This window comes from Polyodon spathula, chromosome 9, assembly GCF_017654505.1.
Source record: "Polyodon spathula isolate WHYD16114869_AA chromosome 9, ASM1765450v1, whole genome shotgun sequence".
Taxonomy (NCBI): Eukaryota; Metazoa; Chordata; class Actinopteri; order Acipenseriformes; family Polyodontidae; genus Polyodon; species Polyodon spathula.
The window spans coordinates 16,848,160-16,870,549 of NC_054542.1; the positions used below are offsets into that span (position 1 = coordinate 16,848,160).

Here is a 22,390-nt window from a genome sequence, read left to right on the forward strand (position 1 = left end):
GTATAAGGACATAAAGTTTACAAATGACATGCCATTCGGCCCATCTTGCTCATTTGGTTGTTAGTAGGTTACTGATCCAAGAATCTCATCAAGCAGCTTCTTAAGGATCCAAGGGTATCGGCTTCAACAACAGCACTGGGGAGTTAGTTCCAGACTGTGCCTTCCATTTTCTGTTCTGAATGCCCCTTTATCCAATCTCCATTTGTGACCCCTAGTCCTTGTTTCTTTTTTCAGGTCAAAAAAGTCGCTTAGGTCAACACTTGCAATGCTTAAATGACATCACTGCATAGTATTCTTTGTTCAAGACTGAATAGATTCAATTCTTTTAGCCTGTCTGCATATGACATGCCTTTTAAACTCAGAATAATTCTGGTTGCTCTTATTTGCACTCTTTCTAGAGTAGCAATATCCTTTTTGTAGTGAGGTGACCAGAACTGAACACAATATTCTAGGTGGGGTCTTACTAATGCATTGTAGTTTTAACATTGCTTCATTTAATTTCAACATTTTTCACAATATATCCGAGCATCTTACTGGCCTTTTTTTATAGCTTTTGCACATTGCCTAGATGAAGACATTTTGGAGTCAACATTAAACATGAGGAAACTGAAAAAAAGAAAAAAGAAACAATACAATAACACAGCAAAAAACAAAACCTTTATCTTCTGAAATCAGAAAAGCAATGCATTGGACGGAATTGGTTACAGCATGTCTGAATATTCAGTAGTGAAAAGTAGTCTTAGATACTGCAATATCTTGCATAGAAAACTGTTACATGTTCTATCATTTGGGGAAATAAGTCCTAATTTTTTTACAGAAAAAGTTTGAATCCTGTGTGCACCCATAATAACCATTTACCATACCAAAAATTTTTGAACATGCATACCCATATTACAATGGTAAATATCTAATTTCTATATCCTGTCCTCAAAATATAAATGATTCTGTATAAAGGTTTTGTAAATTAGTTTTGGTAATTCATTGTATTTGCTTTTCTTAGATCAGATGCCATTTTAAAAATATACTTTCTAACATGTTCAAGAAATGACAATGATCTTTGTTTTGGACACACTCATATATAGCTTGCCATAGAACGCAGTTCTGAATATAACGCTGTAAAGTTAAACTTTGAATCGTTATCTCCAACCAAAAAACACATACACTTGGACTGCAGTTTTACTTAGAATTGGGCTAAAATGCAACTCTTTCTTCGGCATCCATATACTGTGACTTAAGATAAGATTATTTTACTTCTCTCCCAACCCTTAGTGATGCAATATTTTACATCTTTCAGAAAAACACAGAAAATTACTTTAACCAGTGCTTACCCTTAAATTTCATACGGACAACTGCTTTACCAGGAAAGTCTTTGCCTATTAACATTGTCAAAATCTGAATGTCTTGATTGAAATGTATTTGGACTATTTCAGAGGGTTAATTTCCCAATGTAAAGGCACCCATCCTTTTTAGGACTAGGAGTATAACTATAGTGACCACCAGACTAAAGATGTTGATATTTGAAGAGCTGTTGCGTCAGTAGTATTTTTGTATTTCAAGGATAAAGTCTAAGGTTCAAACCTATTAGAGGTAATAGGAAGTGTGATTTTGATGGCTTCGTACATTAAATTAACTTGGCTTTTGTTTTTAAAGAAATATTTGTTACTAGGTGCATTTAGAATGCCACAAAATACAGTTCTTGTTTTGTTTCTATCCAGTCTGTGTGAGGAGAGAGTACAAACATTTTCTGCAAAACCTTTTATCACTGTCATTACTAACACCATTTACAGGGGGAAAAAAAACAGTATCACATCATTAAAGAATGGCTCATTTAACAATAAACCAGGTTCACAGGTTTGGTGTCCAAACAAGACTTTGAATGAGTTTGTAACAGTGCCCTTAAATGGTGTTAAACCCAACTTGACCCACACATGTAAGTATACAGCAAGTCTGAGCTTCAGAGTGGATAGCACATGACCTAAACTAAGATTCCACACTTCAAACACGTGAAATGGTGTATATTTGAATTTTTATGGAATGACTGCCAGTCGAGCTCCAACTGTCAGTATATCTGAATGGGCAGTTCCAAAGTTGCTTCAAGTTATGTTCAACAAGCTATAATAACTCATCGCTAACCTAATCCATTCACTCATTATAATTCCTTCTCATATGAGAAAGAATTTCAAGTTACCCTGTTATATTATTTAGTTATGAATTACAAATAATCCTATCACAATTAAAAATAGGGCATTGGAAAGAGCATGATAAGATGATGCATCCAGAAAATAACTGGATAAGAGTTGTGGTTTAATGATCTAATTATAAATAACATTGGTTGTTTACAAATAAAGTATTGGTTTCTTTTTGTTTCCACAATACATTGACTTAATTAGAAACATACCAGTGTCAGAATAAGAAAAACTAAAAGTTAAAAAAAGTCTGCAGCGGTTGCTCTTTTCTTGGTCGAGGCAGGGGTGTTGGTTTTATGCCTGGAACACATCACGCTCAAGGGAGACTTGAGCACTCCGCAAAGGGGCTTCTGCTGGGGGTCAAAGGCCACTCGCGATGTTCCCTCTGGACTCACTAATATGCTTTTGTCAGTCCTTTTGAACTCTGTTTAAAAACAAAAAACGAAAATCCTTGAAAAACAGATACAAGTTAAAAGTGCAATACCTATAGAGGAAAACAATATCTATATTTGAGGGGGACTCAGGGTGGTATGTCAGGCATAATGCCAATAGGGTTTCAAACCAGACCAGGCACCACAGCAAAGGCCTACGCCTAATAAGCGCACAGCAAGTAAAAGGTACATTATTTTTATATAAAAGTTTCTCCGATTACAATGAAATGCAATCCAAAACATCTAGGAGGAGGCCAGGAGTGTATGAGAACACTAATTGAATATTTAATTAAATCAAGGCAGATGCTGTGTTCCCCATGTAGGCTGCGACAGACATACAGACGTGGGTAAGTTTACTAGTTAAATTAAATTTGTAATAAAACACACAAGTCATACTACAGTGCCTACAGTAAGTATTCACCCCCCTTGGACGTTTTCAGAGTTTGTTGTGTTACAACATGAAACTTGATGCACTTAAATTGATTTTTTTTCCTTTGATTTACGCAACCACTTGAAGAGGCAAGAGATTTTTTATTGTGAAGTGAGTAAATACTTGGTAGAACCACCTTAGGCAGAAATTACAGCTGTGAGTCTTTTTGGGCAAGTCCACCAGGTTTGCACATCTGGCTGGTGCAATATTCGCCCATTCTTCTCAGCAAAATTGTTCAAGCTCTGTCATGTTGGATGGGGATCATTGGTGGACAGCAATCTTCAAGTCCGGGCTTTGACTGGGCCACTCTTGGACATTCACTTTCTTGTTTTTAAACCACTCCAGTGTCATTCTGGCTGTGTGCTTGGGGTCATTGTCCTGGTGAAAGGTGAATCTCTGTCCCAGACTTAGGTCTTTTTCAGACAAACAGGTTTTCCTCAAGGATTAGCTCCATCCATTTTGCCCTCTACCCTGACAAGCTTCCCAGCCCCTGCCAATGAAAAGCATCCTCATAGCATGATGCTGCCACCACCATGCTTCACAGTAGGGATGGTGTTACCTGGGTGATGTGCTGTGTTGGGTTTGCGCCCGACATAACGCTTTGCATTTAGGCCAAATAGTTCAAATTTTGTTTCATCAGACCACAGAATCTTTTGCCACATCTTTTCAGAGTCTCCCACATGCCTTTTTGAAAATTCCAATCAAATTTTACATGGGCTTTTTCCAGAAATGGCTTCCTTTTTGCCACTCTTCCATACAGGCCAGATTTGTGGAGTACCTCAGCTATTGTTGACACATGGACAGTTTCTCCCGTCTCAGCCATGGAACGCTGTAAGTCTTTCAGAGTTGTCACTGGCCTCTTGGTGGCTTCTCTGACCAATGCCCTTCCTACCCGGCTACTCAGTTTGGGAGGACGGCCTGCTCTAAGCAGATTCTGGGTGGTGCTGTATACCCTCCAATTCTTAATGATCGACTTGACTGTGCTCCAAGGGATATTCAAAGCCTATGAAATCACGTTATATCCCTCCCCTGATCTGTGCCTTTCCACAACTTTATCCCAGAGTTGTTTTGAAAGCTTCTTGGTCTTCATGGTAGTATATTTGCTTTGAATGCACTACCTAACTGTGGGACCTTGCAGAGACAGGTGTATTTAATCTGAAATCATGTGAACCACCTTTATTGCACACAGATGGACTCCATTTAACTTATTGTGTGAATGCTGAAGGCAACTGGCTGCACCTGTCCTTATTTAGGAGTGTCATAGCAAAGGGGGTGTGTGTGTGTGAATACTTCCTATAGGCACTGTAGATACTGCACTCAATACAGCACTAATGCCAACTATTTATAGTTTCTCATTGAAATGTATTGCACTGTACAATTAACTGTGCTGTATATTACACCACGAGTGAGAAAATTAGCAATATAGTAGTAATTTTGAATTCTTGAAGATTAAACACATACCTTCTATTTAAAGATGGGTTAATCCAGCAAAATGAAAAAAAAAAAAAAACGGAACATATCACCTACCGCGAAGAGTAGGCAAAATAAGTTTTGAAACAAGATAGACAATCCATTAAAATCCCAAAGTTAATGATGAGTAAATTTACACATGTGGAGTTTGTTTTTACTTCAGCACCATTTTTAAATGGTTTAAAATGTGATCATAGCAATTGCTTTAGGCTAGCCTATAAATAGAGGAATGAATATGGATTATTTTTCACACCCAGCTGGTTTTATCAACGTTGTAGTCATGTTATGTTCAAGAACAAAAAGCCAAAACTGACAACAGTATCTCAGATAATATAAAAGCATTATTTTTTTTTTTGCCTTTAAATTCCCCTGGCTTTTTCATACGAACTGGCAGACACTACTGTGTAACATTCACATGAGCTCTACAGGCACATGGAAAGGCAAAACATAATATTAGACAAAGAAGAGCAAAGAACAGAGCAAGAACAAAACCGATAGATTACTGGTAGCGTCCCATAGGAGTAAACAATATATAGCCACAGGATTGCTCACATAAAAGAGCTGTTTGTGTACTGAACAGCAGTCTTCTGTACAAAGTATTTGATAAATAAGAGAGGAACAAGAGAGATGCAAACAGCGCAGATTGTTACCTGCAGTCTTGTTGTTGTTCAGTCCAAAGGTGACTTTCTTTGAACCCGATTCTGGAGTCTGCAGCCCCTAAGAAGAAAACCCATCAGCAATTTAAACTATTTTAATTAAGATACCCAGTTTTAACAGCACTAAGAAATCCCTATTGCTAAATTTCCAAAAGTACTTACCAAAAGTGTGAATTGTTTATTCACCTACTGTACTGTAAAACACCAAGTCCAATGAAAATAATGGTTGGCTGATTTTAGGTCAGAAAACCTCAAAGGCTTTCCTTTAATACAAGTAAATGACTAGCAACTCCTGATTTGTTTAAATTAGATCTCCTATATCCAACAAGCACAACAGTCAATCGAGTAGAATTAGGAATTGTTTGGGCTAATTGCAATTACCAACATTGCAAACATAAAATACAATTAACATGAAAAACTAGTAAACTACCATTAATGATAATAAAAAAAGACAGTAAGACGTAGATGTTAGAAACAGTCGTTTCTGAAACATAGCCTTTTAGAAAATACAAACACAACACGTTAACAATTCTGAATAATTTCTTCCCAGCAGTCATATATATATTTTTGTTAAACTACAGTTAATGTAAAAGCGTGTAGGCTATTTATTATTACTGGTACCTAGTTCTGTTTTAGTTAACATGACAACAAAAAGTTTACGGCACTGCAGCTAGTCTCAAAACTGTTTGAAACTGGGCATTGCTGTGTCATCGTGAAGCGTGAATAATAATAATAATAATAATAATAATAATAATAATAATAAACAATCTGTGATGAAAGGGAAACACAGATTACAAGATTATGGCATCTTATTAATAACCTGTGCTGGTTCTGATCCAATGATCTGTGCAGCAATTGGGACATAAAATAATCATATTGTATCAGCATTCCCTGGTATGATTTCCTGTATCATGGTCACATGACAGCCATTTTATTGTCCAGCAGTGATATAAACAAACTAATTTTGGCTACAGATATAAAAATGTGATGTCAAAACCGCTTTGGAACATAAATTACACATTAATTGTTCCAGCTAAACAATTTAAAATAAATAAATAAAATAACCAAGACAAATGTTGAAGCTATAGCAAATGTGTGATTGATGCTTTGTTAACCCTAAGGACATTTGTGCGTAATCCATTCAACCACTGTGAAGATATCATTACCAAAAGCAACGCTACAAGATGGCTGTTTGGCAGATAGGCAATTAATTTTGCAGCAGCAATAGTAACAGAAACAATCACAAAAATGAAATGACCATACCCGTTTGGCTGCTCTGGGCTTGCCACCATTAGCACGCTTGAAAAATAATGGCACTGGGAAGGAGGAATTTTCAAATCTCACAAACTCTGTCTTCTCTGTGCTTGCCTTGGTTTTTTGGAGTGGCTTCTTGGAAGCCACAGAGATGACAGTCTCTTTTGATTCCTATATAAAAAATAAAGAAATAAAAAAAAATAGTGTTAGATTGCCAAAGCGCTGCAGTATAGGTACTTCACAACCTACAGTTTTTGCCTCCGTTCTTTAGCTGAAGATGTGCAGTAACCTTAGCACATATTCTCACAGCCAACATATTACATGTTGTAAAAAGGACATTAGAGCTTGTGCATATACAATACATGACAAGTATGTGAACCAGCGTTATAATATATGGAAAACATGAGCGACACAAAATATGGCCTATGGAGAACCTATGGGGAGTGGGCAAATCTTTATGGAGAATTTAATTAAAATCACGTAGTCTTGTAACAATAATAATCTAATTATAATTGGGACCCCACGATAACAAAATCGACATTTTTATGAAATCAAATATTCCATGAAATTAAAAAAAAAGTGTCTTGTATATATTCAATTACTGTCAAGAAAATAATCCATGTTGCTTCTAAAAATTACTGATAATATGCGTCTGTGAACAAATACAGGATGAAGATGTGTTTACATATTTTTTAAAATCAGTCCCAACTGTAATCGTCTGTCTTGAGCGAAACTACGCTGTCACGTGCTGCTGTTTCAGAATTTTTTTTTTTTTCACCTTTTCGTTTTGAAGCAATGCACCATCAGCATTTTCGTTTTTGATTGCTGTCTGTCTAAATGCCGCTGGATCGTAGCTCGATGTATGTGATCCAATGAAACACTACAGGTTGTACAAAAGTTTGCCACCAGCAGAATGGAACATTGTTGTACAAGGTCCACTGCAGTAATTATTGAATTAAAATTTGCACGATAATCAATGTCAATGTCAGGGTTCGATTTACAACACTAATATCGAGTAAGGCTGGAATGATGCCTCCTTTTTAAGCATCAATGTATCGTTTTCCAAAACAGCCAATGCATCAATCTTCTCACAAAAGTCACCAAAACTAACAGAAGTACTACATTTATAGCTGGAAATGTAATGCAATTGTACTGCATCATATGCAACACTAAGATGCTTTGTTTACTGGTTATTAGATGGGGCACTGTTTAGTTTATTGGTTTTTTTTTTTTTTTGCTTTTTTAATTGATGCAAGCAGCACTGTTTAATACTTTTCTTTTAAATTTGAATACATCACAACAAATTTGTAAAAGCTGGAGCTATTGTCTATGGTATGGGAACACACAAAAAGGTAAACAAGCAATGACTGAATAAGGCAGGGAGGGAATGCAAACAGACAAGGAATACAGTACATAACACAAATGCACGGATCGCTACACTATCTATTTTTGAGGTATTTTGAAAGTGCATTTAAAATTTACTTGAACCAATTATTTAGAACTTTTGAAAAACAGAATAGTTTCTAACAGTTTAACTAAAAACGCTGTAAAATTAATGGAATAAAACTTTGCAATCAGGTTAAATCTAAACTAAACCTGCGTATCTATCTATTTGTCTGTGTTGAGCACGTAGGAAAATATGTATTGTAAAAAAAGCTATTTCAACACAAAAAAAAGTGTTTTCTTAAACTTAAATGCAGTAGAGACTTTCAAATACAAAATGTAATGGGATGCAATACCCAAGCTGTTGCAAGTGTAGGACTTGAAGCACCGTCACATGTGCTCAAAAGGCAGATAAACTGCCTTTAGCATTCTGTCCGAAGACCGATTGAGGGTCCATGGCATATAGTTCACAGTACAGTGGGAGGACCCTCATGCAGCGTGTATGCTGCAAGGTTACATTGAGCAACGTTAACATTTAAACACCAGAAGTCCAATTAAAAGGTGTGTGGCTAACTACCCCAGGACTTGAAGTGGAACACAATGAAAGTGAGTTAAAAGGCAGTGTCCTTAACACTCTGGTCCCAAAACTAGGGTTCTACTGAACTAAGACATTCAGTCGGTAGAACCTGGTTAAAGTATGAGGCATGGCCCATAATGTAGCATTGCAAATGTCTGCGACAGATGCGCCCTGGAATAACGGCCAAGAGGTTGCAAGGCCTCTTGTGGAGTGACCAGTAACCTTTTCTGAGGGTTAGCTAGATAGTATGCCATCTTGACCGTGTCTGCAATCCACCTTCACCGTAGACCTGAAGCAAACAAACAATTGCTTGGGTTGCCGTCAACATAATACGGCAATGCCCTAACTGGATAGCGCATGTGGAGAGAAGGGCTCCAAGTCCACTGACTGGTTGATATGGAAATCAGAAATGCTTTTAGGGAGAAAAGCAGGTTTAGTGAGGAGAGTAACCTTAGTTCCAGGTAGACCTTAAATGTGGAAGGAGATTTCCTTTCATCAAAAAGGTCCTGCAAAAATCGCAGTATATCTGCCATGGGGCAAGTCAGGGGGTCCAGTGCATGCAACTGACACCTCGTCTGGAAGGCACCCCATTTATAGCAATACTGGACCATGTAGACCAAGGCTGTCCAAAGTGCAGCCCGGCAACCCCTTTAATGCGGCCCCCACAGTGTCTCCAATTGGAACTTATATGTGGCCTGCAATGAATGGAGTAGCTGCCAAACACTTGACTTACAGCAGCCTTCACAGCAGAGGAGCCCAAAGCGGCTTGTTATTATATTAGCAATGATATTAAGCAGCATGCAGGCAGACAGGAGAGAATAACATAGGAACTCGATAATACAGGAATATATTTCAGCACATACTACACATGAACACTAATGACAGACTGATGCAACAGTTTCTACACGCATGCCAGTTTGAGAGACAGTGAACTCTAGTGAATATTAACCGTTACAAAATTGGTGTTTCCCTTTAAAACTTTATACCAAAGATTCCCGCTACAGCAGGGTGGCGCTGCTGAGGCTCCGCCCCACAACCACAAAACAGCAGCGCGACCTATTAGCATTGTCATTTTCTTCAGAGATTGCAACCATGAATGCCACGACCTCGAAGTTAATGGTTAATATTCCTATTTCAGGGAACCAGGGTTATGATAATAACCTAACGCTCCCTTTCAAGTAGGGAATATTAACAATTACAAAATGGGTGAGTATACCCAAGCTGTCACAAGGACATGGCATACAAACCAATTGCAAGCTAGGACCGCTTGTGTCACAGTAATGTTCCAACGAACACATTAAGATGGACTCACCTCTAATGTTCTATCGTAAGGGTAGACTGGGAAGCCACCCTCGGTACTCTTGTGCCAAATTCAGGATTCTGCGGGTCCACGACATTCACCCAATAGAACCTGGCAAACATAAGGGACAAAGCCCACACCGCTGCACTGCATATTTCCTGAATAGATGCACTCTGGAAAAAAGCCAATGAAGTCACCAGACCCCTGGTGGAATGGCCGGTGAGCTTCTCAGCCTGGGGCAGATCGGCCAGTTCATAAGAAGTCTGTATTGCGCCTGTTATCTATTTGCATAGACGCTGTTTAGACAGAGCCTGTCCCTGTGACTTAAATCCGTAAAACACAAAAAATTGTTCCGACTGCCCCCAGCTTTTAGTTCTATCCACATAATACACTAATGCCCACACTGGGCAAAGCATATAGAGCTGACGCTCCCTGTCAGATTGGAAAGGAGGGGGATGGAAAGCCTTCAATACCACCGACTGATTAATGTGGATTGTTTTTGGCAGAAAAGCTGGGTTAGTACAAATTGCAACCTTCATTCTGGCCTCTGAAAAAAATTAGACAAGCTTTCGACATTAAAAACGCTTGCATTTCACCTCACCAGCTTAGCAGAGGCGATTGCAAGCAAAAAAGCTGTCCTGAAAGACAAAAAATTCAGCCTAGTTGAATGCACAGGCTCAAATGGAGGTTTTGTCAGTACACCAAGTACATATTTAACCTCAGTCACCCTGGTTTGATAATCCCAAGCCCCTTTCAAACTGGCATGGTCTACCCGGGTCAGGAACGCGATTTCACACTGCGTTTGATAAAGCAGGGTTAACCTGGGTGACAGACGCAAGTGCACAATATACGTAACAATGCCCAGGAAGCAGCTTGTTACTGACGCTTCCATCCAAGCTTCTCTGGATTGAACCCTCAGCCCAAATGTTGATTAGAGCAAATATTTCTACATCCCTGCTACAGTCTGGCTCATGCTGTGTCTCAAAATCAACAAAAATATATCTAAACAGAAATGTTTTGTGGAAGTGAAACCTTCACGCAGGCATGGCTGTTTGTTACTGCCTTGGCTCACGAGCAGCCGTCTAGCATTTTGTCAACCCGGGTCAAAGCATGTCAAATCACATCCTAAGGTGGGTCGCCAGGACCCTGGTTAACCCAGGTAGGTGGTTTCACACTACGCAGGACTGTAACCCGGTTACCCATGTGAAAGGGGCTCCAGACGGCTCAAATACAGCCGTTCAGGGGCCAGACCCAGAGCTGAGGGCTCGATGGTGCCACAAGGTGCCCTGCACCTGACTGAGCAGGTTGCTGCTGGCCATTCAGTAGCTGCATCAGAACTGTTAACCACACTCCTGGCCAGTAAGGAGCTACTAATGGCACCCTTGCCTGGTCCTGTGAAACAGACAGGCAGGCTGGCTTTGCATGTGTCACAGGGATAAAATCCAGGCAGAATGCAAAAAGCAAGCAATGTATAGTAAAATTCACATTGCTGCCTCAGCGGGATAAACAATAACTGGACTGTCAATAAGGCCTGCTTGTTACTAGACAGTCAGGCTGGTTTGCATGTGTCACAGGGATAAAATTCAGGTAGAATGCAAACAGCAAGCATTGCACAGAAGAAATGTACAGTTGCTGGCTCAGTTTGTTAAAAACAGTAATTGGACTGTCAACTAAGCCTGCTTGGTACTAGACAGTCAGGCTGGTTTGCACGTGTCACAAGATAAAATTCAGTTAGAATGCAAACAGCAAGCAATGTACAGTGTGTGTAGTTGTTTGTTAAAAACAGTAATTACACTGTCAATAAGCCCCGCTTGCTACTAAGCCCTAGCATTATGCAAATAGCAAGTAATGCATAGTAACAATGTACTGTTGCTGCCTCAGTGAGCGAGCCAGTAAATGGACTGTCAACAAGGCCTGCTTGGTAAAAGCCAAGTAGACTGGCTGCATGTGTTATAGGGATAAAACCCCAGTATAATGCAAATAACAAGCCATGTACAGTAAAAATTATACAGTTGCTGCCTCAGCTTGTTAAAAGACAGTACTGTATGAACATTAGTGCACAATAGGGGTTACACCTCCCCTATGCCCCGCTTGCCATTCTAGACCATGTCCCAGCCGAGGCTGGACGTGTCTGTTGAAGCAACAATGCCGCTGTGGAACAGGGTGGGAGCTGCAACTCATGTATGCAGTATTTACTTTAACAAGGCTGGCGCGGTATACAGTATGTTACAGCTGGTACTGGACCAGGGATGATACTGTTTAACCTATTTTTAATAGGGTACCTGCAGCTATCAGTGCAGGCTGATAGTACAGCTGCAATGACACTCGCAGGTAACGACACTTGGTACAGAGTATTCAGCACCAAAGCAGTAACCTTGAACTCTCAAGCGAGATCAGGGGTGAGAAATCTCAGTTACTGCAAGTGGCACGTTATCAGGGATGCCCTCCTGCAAGTCAGCCACTGGCTAGACTGCGTAGTCAGTGTGAACACAAGACCAGCAGCAGCCTGCACCGAAACAGTCTTTCTCTTAGACAATCTCCATCTGTACCTAGCAGGGTTTAGAACCCAGGGGAGCTCTGTGGCTGGCATGCATTCAGTGTGCGGGGCAACCTCACATACTTAACCATCGACGATCCCGGCTTAAAAAAAAAAAAAAAAAAAAAAAAGTATATTGATGCAGATTTCAAGCTTCTTGGAAAACATATTCTCACATAATCCTAAGCAACGTCTGAAAAACTATGCAGGGCTGATTTTAACAGTGGGACATATGTACATATGCGCAGACCATTGCTTGTTGTGACTAGGTCAACAATTCTGTAGTAGACATGTTCCCAGACTCAAATTGCAAAGCACTCTGTAGAAAATTCACTCAAATAGCGAAAGGCGTTTCTATTACAATTTCAGCATTAACATTTCTTTAGAAATTCAGACTGATAATGTGTTTATATACAGCAACACGGTGTGCATTTAAAATTAAAGGTTGTTGACAATGAAATGTTACTGACAGTGGTATTAGTGATCCGCCACATATGTGCAGTGTAATGAATAACGTTGCAATACCACATTCAGTATTTTGGCTTTTTTTTTTAATAAAATCTTTTATGATGGACTGTGACAGAGACAATGATTCTTGGTGACAAATCTCCTTACCGACCTGTGAGGGCATTGCGTAAAGGGAACAGAGGGCCCTGGACTGGATGGCCTAACAATTCTTTCCCAGGGTTAGGTGGAGGTCAGCAATCTAGAAAGGGGGCGGAGCTATGGTACACCAAGTCATCGACCTGGAAGGGAAGTGATGTGGCAGGAGCAGTTGAAATCATTTTCCAAGGGGGCATGATTGACAGTACTTAAGGGGACGTAGCGAGGTGATCTGTTCCTTTGTTATAGTTAACGCTAAACCAGAAGGAGAACCATACTGTAAATTGCAAGTCTTGTTTGTTTTGTCGTGTCTAAATATATACTTGTTTGTTATTATTAGACAGCTAACACAATCTGGTGCTGTCGCTACAGGCCAGCACAAAACCCAGACAAAACTTCACTTGTTCCACGATTAACTGTATTTGCACCACAGCACTCACTTTGAACATGACCATGTTTGTGTATTGTGTGTATTAAATACTGTGTTCATTGTTTTAAGACTGAACCCCGTGGTTTTACTGAGCAATACGCATTGTATGTGTATTGCCAGTTAACATTATTATTTACTGTTGTCAAGTTACTTTGGATTACAAAATAAACTCTTTCACCAGTAACATTGTTGCTATCATTCTCTTGAGCATCGCATCAACTGTACACCTGCATACTGCAAAGCACTTTAGTCAGGGGCCAGACCCAGAACTGAAAATTGCACAACTGTTGGGTCTGGATGCCACAGAGCACCTGTCTTAGTAGGTCATGACGAACTGGCAGCTCCCACAGCTGACCGTACAGGAGCTGTGCCAGTGCCAAGAACCAGGTCCTCCTGTGCCATTTCAGGGCTACTAAGAACACCAGAGCCTGTTCTTGCCTGATCTTCTACAAGCACAGTGGAAACAGTGGCAATGGTGGGAAAGCACAGAGCAGTCCTGGACCATCTGTGGGCCTGTGCGTTTATGCTGAGCAGTTGACCGCTCTCCATTAGATAATACCAGTGGGGACAATGCTTGGACTCCTGGGTCGCGAAGAGATCTATCTCTGCGCACCTGAACTTCTTCCAGGTTCACAACCTTCGGGTAAAGTCGCCATTCCTAACTATGAGGGCAGTCTGGCCTGTGGCAAGAAACTGAGATACTTGCCATCAGACCCAGAAGTCTCTGGAAGGTCAGTACCCTCACAGCTGCATTGGGCTGAAAAGCTCCAAGCAGACACTTAGCCTCTGGATTCTGTTGTCTGAGCGAGTGGCAATCATGTTTACGGAATTGAGGCTAACGCTGAGACAGACAATCCTTTGAATGGTTCACCGTGAAGCCTAGCCGTTGGAGGTGGCTGGTGACCAGTCCCATGTGCAACACTGCCTGTGCTGGTGACTCTGCCAGTCGTCCAGGTAATTGAGCACCCTGATGCCTTTGAGTCTCAGAGGAGCCAGTTTAACATCCATGCACTTTGAGAAAGTGCAAGGAGCTAGAGAGGTCAAAGCAGCAGTACACGGAACTCATACGCTGTCCCTTTAAAAGAGAACCGTAAATTTTTCCTGGGTTTTACAAGGATGTGAAGTGGTCATAATGCATGATGCATTGTCAGCATCTTGAACCTTTGTGCTCTCAAGTACAGAATGTGCTGTCTCAGGTCGAGCATCCCATTTCGGCACCATGAAATACCTGGAGAAAAACCCATTTCTCTCGTTGAGAAGGTGAATAATGTTGTTGAAGCTGACACCCTGGGATCCTTCAAGAAGCTGCTTGATGAGATTTTGGGATCAATAAGCTACTAACAACCAAACGAGCAAGATGGGCCGAATGGCCTCCTCTCGTTTGTAAACTTTCTTATGAGTGTCTGGAAGTTACTGCAGAAGTTACAATAGCTGCCAGAATATTGGCCTGTTTCTGCAGCAGGGCTGATACCTCCTGAGACACTAAAATAATGTCTTGAGGGTTCATGACCATTGTTTCGATTACACCCTGAAAGGGAGGAGGGCCGAAACAAAACTTAAAGAGTAGTCAGCCTTGATGGTGGTAAGCAAATAATCTAGACGGGCCTGATAGAATGGGCCCTGGACCTCTGGCAGCAAAACCCTGTGACTGCTGGCTCGCAGGGGCTGGGCCTGCTGCTTGGGAGCAGGACGCCAGTAATTGCACAGGCCTCTGCACAGTGCACCCTGAAAGCAGTTCTGTGCATTAGCCCTAGCAGGGGCTGAATGGGCCTGCACTTGCTTCTGGGGCTGAGGGTGCCTGTTTCACAATTGCTTTGCCGTCTTATGGGTTTATGGAGGAGGTGTGCCAACATGGAGGCTGCACCAACGAAGAAAAAAAAAAAAGAAAAGCGATGTTTCAGTAAGACAGAGCTAAAAGAAATCGAATTACCTATATGAGGATGGTACGATAGTATTCTTACTTTTGCTGCAATTCGCATGATCACGTACGAGTCAATACCATTAACATAATGCCAGTTGTAAACACACAGAGAATAAGAAAGCAAATAAACGGCAACAATGGCAAAGCACTGCATTCTTCTATACTGAAAAACTTATACCTAAGACACTGCGCTCACGCGGCGGAGCTTCCCAAAGTAAGCAAGCTAAATTAATTGCGTATTTCATTATTGTTTAGTTTATTTCTTTCCACTCTTTCCAATTTTAAACCATGACCATTACTTAATTTAATTATATTTTCTGATGACAAAGAAATGAGATCAAAACTATTTTTCCAGTTACGCAATCCTTAAAGGAAATTGATCACTTTACTGTGCAAGTCACTAGACTACACACTGTTGGTTTCATAAAGACATTCTGTCTGGAGACACGCCTCCTCTTTAAATCTTGCAAAACACACTGCAGTTAGGAAAGAAACAATTAATTATGCATTTACACTAAAAAGGGTGCTTTTAAATTACAAATCAGTAATATATAGCAGTCAACATGCCTTTCAGTGTTTCATATTTTAACCTGGTTATTAGCATAATGCTAGTAAAACTAAACTTAATTTATGGAGCATTTTACTCTCACATGACACTGTTGGACTGTTACTAAACTGTTTCATATTTTTTACTGTTATTGCAAATGCCAGCAATAAACTAAATAGGTATTTTCAAAAACACCATTATGTGTAGACTAACTACTGTGTTAGTGGAAGACCGTAAATCTAATTCTCACAACTGAGCTGGACATTTGGTTTTCTGAACTACTGTAATACAATTCTTAGGTTTTCCTGCTTATTTTAATGCCAGCAACGAGCCAAGTGATGTCTATAAACATTATGACAGGTTTGAAGTGTCTTCAGGTGCTTTACACAGTATTACACCAACAATACTTATTGAATGTACTTATTTTAATTAGCAACATTATATTCAAGTTCAAATGAGGATGTGACTGTATAAAAGTGACGGTATGGTAACCGTCAAAAAATATACCACTGTTATTTTTTGTAATCTGTTTTTAAATGGCTATTTAAAGAAATTCACTGCAGTTTTAACAAAAAATATAACTTAAATTTTTAAAACAAATCTAATGTTAAATTGCTGTAGTTAAATTTCTGCTACAAAACTTGTTTAGAAAAAAAGAGTTCAGAAAAGAAAAAGTTTCCACCAATTTGAAAAACAAAATATTACAGCAGAATGTCTGTATTTAATTATACCACACTAATGAACTGGTCTGGCTTTGAAATCTCCATTTGCAAATGAAAAAGGTGCTATACATTGTACAACAAATCAAATTAAAGGCATGGGGTTATTTTAATTCATTTGCACACACCTACCATACATAATGGAATGTTGAACATGTAAATAAACTAAATGTTAATGCATTTACAGCAAGTTATTTTAACAAGAAGGAAGTCTGCAAGTCAGTGTGCTGTCAACAGCAACACTCCATACTTATTTTATTAAAGTTAAACAGAACAGCAAGGCGGACATGTTGCAGATACGAAGATTTACATTTTAAAATCAGCAGTGTTTATTAGGCAGTCAGCATTGGCTAGATCTGCATAAAAGAAAATTCACAGTTCTACTTGTAAAGATTATGGAGAGTCCACTAAAAACAAGTTTAAAAAAAAAAAAAAAAAACTTGGTGAAAACACGCTTTGTGTGCCAACAGCCTGATTTTCAAGAGACAAAATAAAAACTAGGTTGCAAAGGGGAGTAGGGTATCTACAGTAATACAGTACAGTTTACACATGCTACATAAAAACAGATTTATATTTTCCCAGGACATTTGGCAGTTTACTTAAATAAGTATATAACAGTAAGTACACAACATTTTTTTTATATATATAAGTTGTGTGCTTACTGTTCTTAAGTCAAATGTCAAATTCTCTCGTGCAATTTAAGAATATATTCTGTGGTAGAAAGGTATAATCCTTATGCAGCAGTATTTAGTAGTAAAAATATGGTATGATCTTGGCAAAACCAAACATAACGCAATTGTTTCATTTAGCACTGGGACAAATTACACAGCTTCCATTAAAACATATTCTCTATTGTTTTAAATGTGGCGTTCTATAAGTTAGATTTATTTTGAAGGTTTGCCATCCGACATCAGTTAGTGAAAGTGTAATACAGTAAATGTCGTCTCTCGTAGCAGATGCTGACATGACCAGCGACAGTTTGAAACCATGAACGCCTGCCCTTGCATAGCATTGCTTAGTGCCAATTGGTTGGAATGCTAAATGCCAGCACCCACACATCAATTGTGCTGAAACAGTTGATGCATCACTGTCTCGCTCATTAATAAACTAAAATTATCAGGAAACAAACAAACAAAACACCAAAATGCTAGTGCAGCTCACCAACGGACAAACTATGAATACAAAAAAGCACAGATACCGTGAACTCTGTAATCATGGTATACAACAATGGTTGCGGTTTCAAAGCGTTTATACCACGGTTTACCGTAAAACCGGTATAACGTGACATCTCTAATGCCATGATTTCCATTACATGAGAGTAGATGTTAAACTTCATGCTGATTTGAACTCGGCTCTCACCAAGATAAGCACCAACCAAGACGTAGCTTTACAGTAAACTAATGTGATCCATCTGCATCTCCATCCATTTGCGCTACTTTCCATCTGATGATGTAGATATCCTTCTGTCTGGTGTTGGATTGCCGAAGTGTAATGCTGGTTCCAGGGATCAGCTTATTTTGCCTCCCCAGCACATCAGTACACACAAAAGCTGTGATGCTGGCTCCGGGGATCAACCCAGTGCAGTTTCCCCAGCGTTATCAGAATGACAACCGTCTGGATTGAGTTAAGTAGGGTAAATCTCTTGGGTCTTCAAGTGGGCACCTTTCGTTCTCTGGGTTTCATCAACTAGCCTACGACTCCTCAAGAGGGCTCAACAGTGATTCTGGCGTCCCAGCATCACCCCCCTCTCAGCTCAGCCCAGCTTACTTACCCGTTGCTTTCTTTCTATTGTGCTTGAGATCCCCATCCAGAAACTTTCCGTCTCAACCACAGCCAGTTGCTGCTTTCTACAACTTCAGATAAGTTCCTCACTGTGCAACGCAACTCTTGGCCACTGAGCCCGACATCTCTGAGAAACCGGGTTGTAGAGTGTGTCACAAATCCTTGACAACCCACCTCCACTGGGTAAACTCGGACTCTCCATCCTTGCTCTTCCGCTTCAGCAGCTAGGTTGAGCATACCAAAGTTTCTTCCCATCCTACACCCGTTGACCAACATCTGACAGCATCTTCCAGTCTCTAGCAGCTTCCAGTTGTCCTGGGCGAGGCTTGGTTTTAACACCTTTATTGGTGGTTGCTCTCCTGGATGGAGGAATATTGTCTTTTGTGTGTAATGCTTTGATGGAACTGGTGGCAACTTATTTGTCAGGTTACGCTTGTCTTCCAATGCTAAGGCCAAACATTGCAGCACCTGGTCATGGCCTTACATCCTGTCAAAATGTGCCTTAATGTTGCAGGTGATGAAAGGACATGAGGGATCCTCACCCAAAGTGGGAACAAATGGAATTGGCCATTTTTAAAAAAAACGGAATTTGGTATTCAAGAATGGAACAATCAGTAGCCCTAAAGATGGTTACAACTGAAGGCAGTGCAGACACCAGTGTTTTATGCAGTAGTATAACGCAATTTTATTCAGGTCACCAGTTAAGCAGTCTATATCTATGATAACAACAGACAGGGCTGCATACGATTAAGAGCATGTTTCAAAATCAGAAGAGCCGCCACAATTGGTACCAATAAAATGCGATCGGTATCAAAGTAGGTACAAACCAGGTCAGTGGTACAGGCTCTGACACTGGCTCTGGTACGGACCAATTAACTGGTATTGGCTCTGGCACCAGTGTCACAGGAAATAAGTTAGCGTTTACCTTTTTGAGCCTTTCTACACATGCGCGATTCTTAGAGCTTAAAGGCAAGATTAAGACGTTGACTTTCTGTCTGTGAACTTTTATTCAGAACAGACTGTCATTGTGATGGTTTCCAATGTGTCTAGTAAATTGTTTTACTCTTAATGTTGTCAAGATCTTTAGTAAAAGCTACAGTATATGTGTGTAAACACGTCATCGAAATATTAATAACATGTTTTTCATAATAGGTCAACTTTAGGCTACGTAGTTAACATTTAATCGCTGGCTACTTTAGTTTTTTTTCATACAAGTACTTGCAGTATATTTGCAAGTATTAGCGAAAGAGATAAATACAATACATGCATTATTTTGTACATGGATTATGACATTAGCAGAAATAATATATCATTTGTCATGAGATTTATTTTTATGTTTGAAATTATATTTGTGTTTAAAATGTAATAACAGTTTCTAATACAACATATTATCTATTATTTAATCATAGGTGTTAAGTTTAATTCCCAGTTTACAAAGGCATGGCAAACTCTCAATACACTTGTCATTTTAAATTTGTAATCGCCGCGGATATTTATATTAGGTTTTCTTCGTACAAATAATATAGTGACAGTGAAATAAATACATGTATAATTTGTATGTGTTGACATACTGTATCAGAAACCATTATGCAGACTTGCGATTTATGTTGATGTGCTACTGCGGTCATAAGACAGTGTTGAAACTATCAGCCAGTTTTGAAATGCCAGTCAAGCTATCAGACACTTAATTTGTACAGATAGTTTCCCTGTTTCAAGCAGTGAAATTCTTCACTCTGTGAGATTTAGAACTGCACTGGAATAAAACGAGTGATGAAATACACTTTCATACATTTTCAAAAATAATTAAATGTTATATTTAAGTATGAAAGAACTCTCACTAATAGCGTACTGTAACAGCCAAAGGATGATTCGATGTTTAAATTCTTGAGAACAGACATTTTTGCTGCTTACTATTAAAATGTTTGACCAAAAACGTGTGTGTGTGTGTGTGTGTGTGTGTGTGTGTGTGTATGTTCATATCGTACCAGTATATGTGCGTTTCTTTTTCATAACTGTGCGTTATTTATTGTTAGTGTTTTTACAACTTCATTAATATTTACTATAACGTACATTTTCTAACACTATGATAAGCGCTTGAAAGAAAACTCTGTCAGCCCCGGTCTTTATTTGTGAGGGACTCATGCATGCCGCAAGAGATTGTTTATTTGTCATTTACTGAACAACTTTAAGCTAATTTCATTAATAATTGATACAGAATTTCAGTGATTTCATATTTAGATACTGCTGTGTCCTTTATTAAGGGGAATTTTGGGTGGTGAAGAGCACATTTTTTGGGCTCTAGAATCAATCGAAGATTATAACATGGGAACCAATGAGGATTTAATTTCCATTATACGAGATTTCGCCAAAAGGGCAGGTTTCAAGGAACGAGTTACGCTTGCATAACGATAGGCTATTACCATAACCCTGGTTCCCTGAAAGAGAATGACAACCATTACCAAATGGGAACAGCCTCTCTGATCATCGATCACTGAGCATATATATATAAAAAAGCTGCCCTATCAGGGCCCTCCTGTTGAAGAGGGATGTCATCACAATAGCACATTGCCATTTTCTTTCGAAAATAGAGGTCAGCTGGGGACACGACCTCAAAGGGTAATGGTTGCATTCTCTTTCAGGGAACCAGGGTTATGGTAATAACTTAACGTTCCTTTTCAATTCGAATAAATTGTATATTGTACAGCCCCACAGCGATAGCATCAGAGCCCCCATGCCGCCTGCAACACTCTAGAGCCCAGAGAAGGTCTTGCTCAGTTTGCAACATCAAGGTGGTAAAAACACACAAATGTCTGACTACCTGTCCAGAATGGGCCGTAATGTCCCCCGGTAATGGGGAGTCCGTCTGTTCATATGCCAAGCGTATCGCATCTGTCACCCAGTGCGCTAGATGTTGCTTCTATAGGGCCTGACCTCTAGAGCAGAACCCATAACAGACAAACAGCTGGTTGGACTGTCTCCAGGACAGCATCCTATCCAAACAACAGCGCACAGCCCGAACTGGGCATAGCTTGTGTTGTCTACGGTCCTCCTCTGACTCGTGAGGGGGAGGTCTGAAAGTTTCCAAAACCACTGATAGGTTAATATGGAATGAGGATACCACCTTTGGTAAAAAAGATGGATTTGTTCCTAGTTACCCGCAAATAATTTCCGTAAAAGCCATGCATATGTCATCGATGGACAGCGCATGAAGCTCACTTACTCGTCTGGCAGACGTAATGGCTACTAAAAATGCCACATTCAATGGAACAGGGTGCAGTTCTGCTGGCGTCGTGGGCTCAAATGGCGGACCCTTAAGGGCCCATGGTACCAGTTCTAGATCCCACTTGGGGACCATACTTTTCATGGGAGGACGAAGCCTCCGAGACCCTTTTAGAAATTGCACTCCCAGGAATGAGTCCCAGGGGACACCAAGTCAATTTTGTCATGGCACACTAATACTGCTGCCAGGTATACCTTCAAAGTGGACGCTGATTTTCCTGCATCAAACAGGTGTTGTAAGAAGGTTAATATCGTCTCAATAGGGCAGGTCACAAGATCGTGACCTTCGACAAGGCATCAGTCTTGGAAAACTTTCCATTTATATGAGTACTGGCCAGACCCATAGTTGGAGCTGGGCTGGGTTTGGGTGCCATAATAGCCCTTCCGCTTGGCTCAGGAGGTCCTTATGCACCGGGAGCTGCCACGGCTGATCCAACAACAAGTCGGAGAGAACAGCAAACCAGAGGAGTCTCGGCCATTTGGGTGCAACCAGCAAAACCTGTGCTCTCTCCACCTTGTTCCTCTCTAGTGTCAGGGATAATAATGGTAGTGGAGGAAACGATAGCCCATGTGGGCAGGGGTGAGTTAGCGCGTCTACTCCTAGGGGGCCCCCGTCTCTCTCCATGGAGAACCACAGAGGGCAACGAGTGGACTCGGCTGTAGCAAAGAGGTCGACTCGTGCAGGTCGAAACCTCTCCCAAATCTGCTTCACCACTTGAGGATGCAGCCTCCGCTCCGAGCTGTCTGCAGCTCTTCTGGACAGGAGGTCTGCTGCCTTGCTGTCCACACCGGGGAGGTGAACTGCACTGATGGAACGCAAGTTTCTATGCGTCCAGGACAGGAGTCTGTGCACTGCGTGGTGAAGGCCCGGAGAGCGCAGACTGCC

General features: G+C 40.3%; 1 protein-coding gene across 3 annotated transcripts in view; it reads right to left on the reverse strand.

The window, feature by feature from the left end:
- Positions 1 to 640: 640 nt before the first annotated feature.
- The window catches only part of LOC121320441 (ribosomal RNA processing protein 1 homolog A-like), a 58,501-nt gene continuing 36,751 nt past the window's right edge, over positions 641 to 22,390 (reverse strand). For 2 of the 3 annotated variants that reach the window (XM_041258773.1, XM_041258772.1), the window contains exons 14-16: positions 6,437 to 6,598; positions 5,168 to 5,234; positions 641 to 2,610 (exon numbers count right to left, since the gene is read on the reverse strand). In XM_041258773.1, coding sequence (XP_041114707.1) covers positions 2,426 to 2,610; positions 5,168 to 5,234; positions 6,437 to 6,598 — 414 coding nt within the window. In that variant the 3' untranslated portion in view covers positions 641 to 2,425. The remainder of the gene's footprint in view (positions 2,611 to 5,167; positions 5,235 to 6,436; positions 6,599 to 22,390) is intronic. The other variant, XM_041258774.1, reaches the window with a different exon arrangement.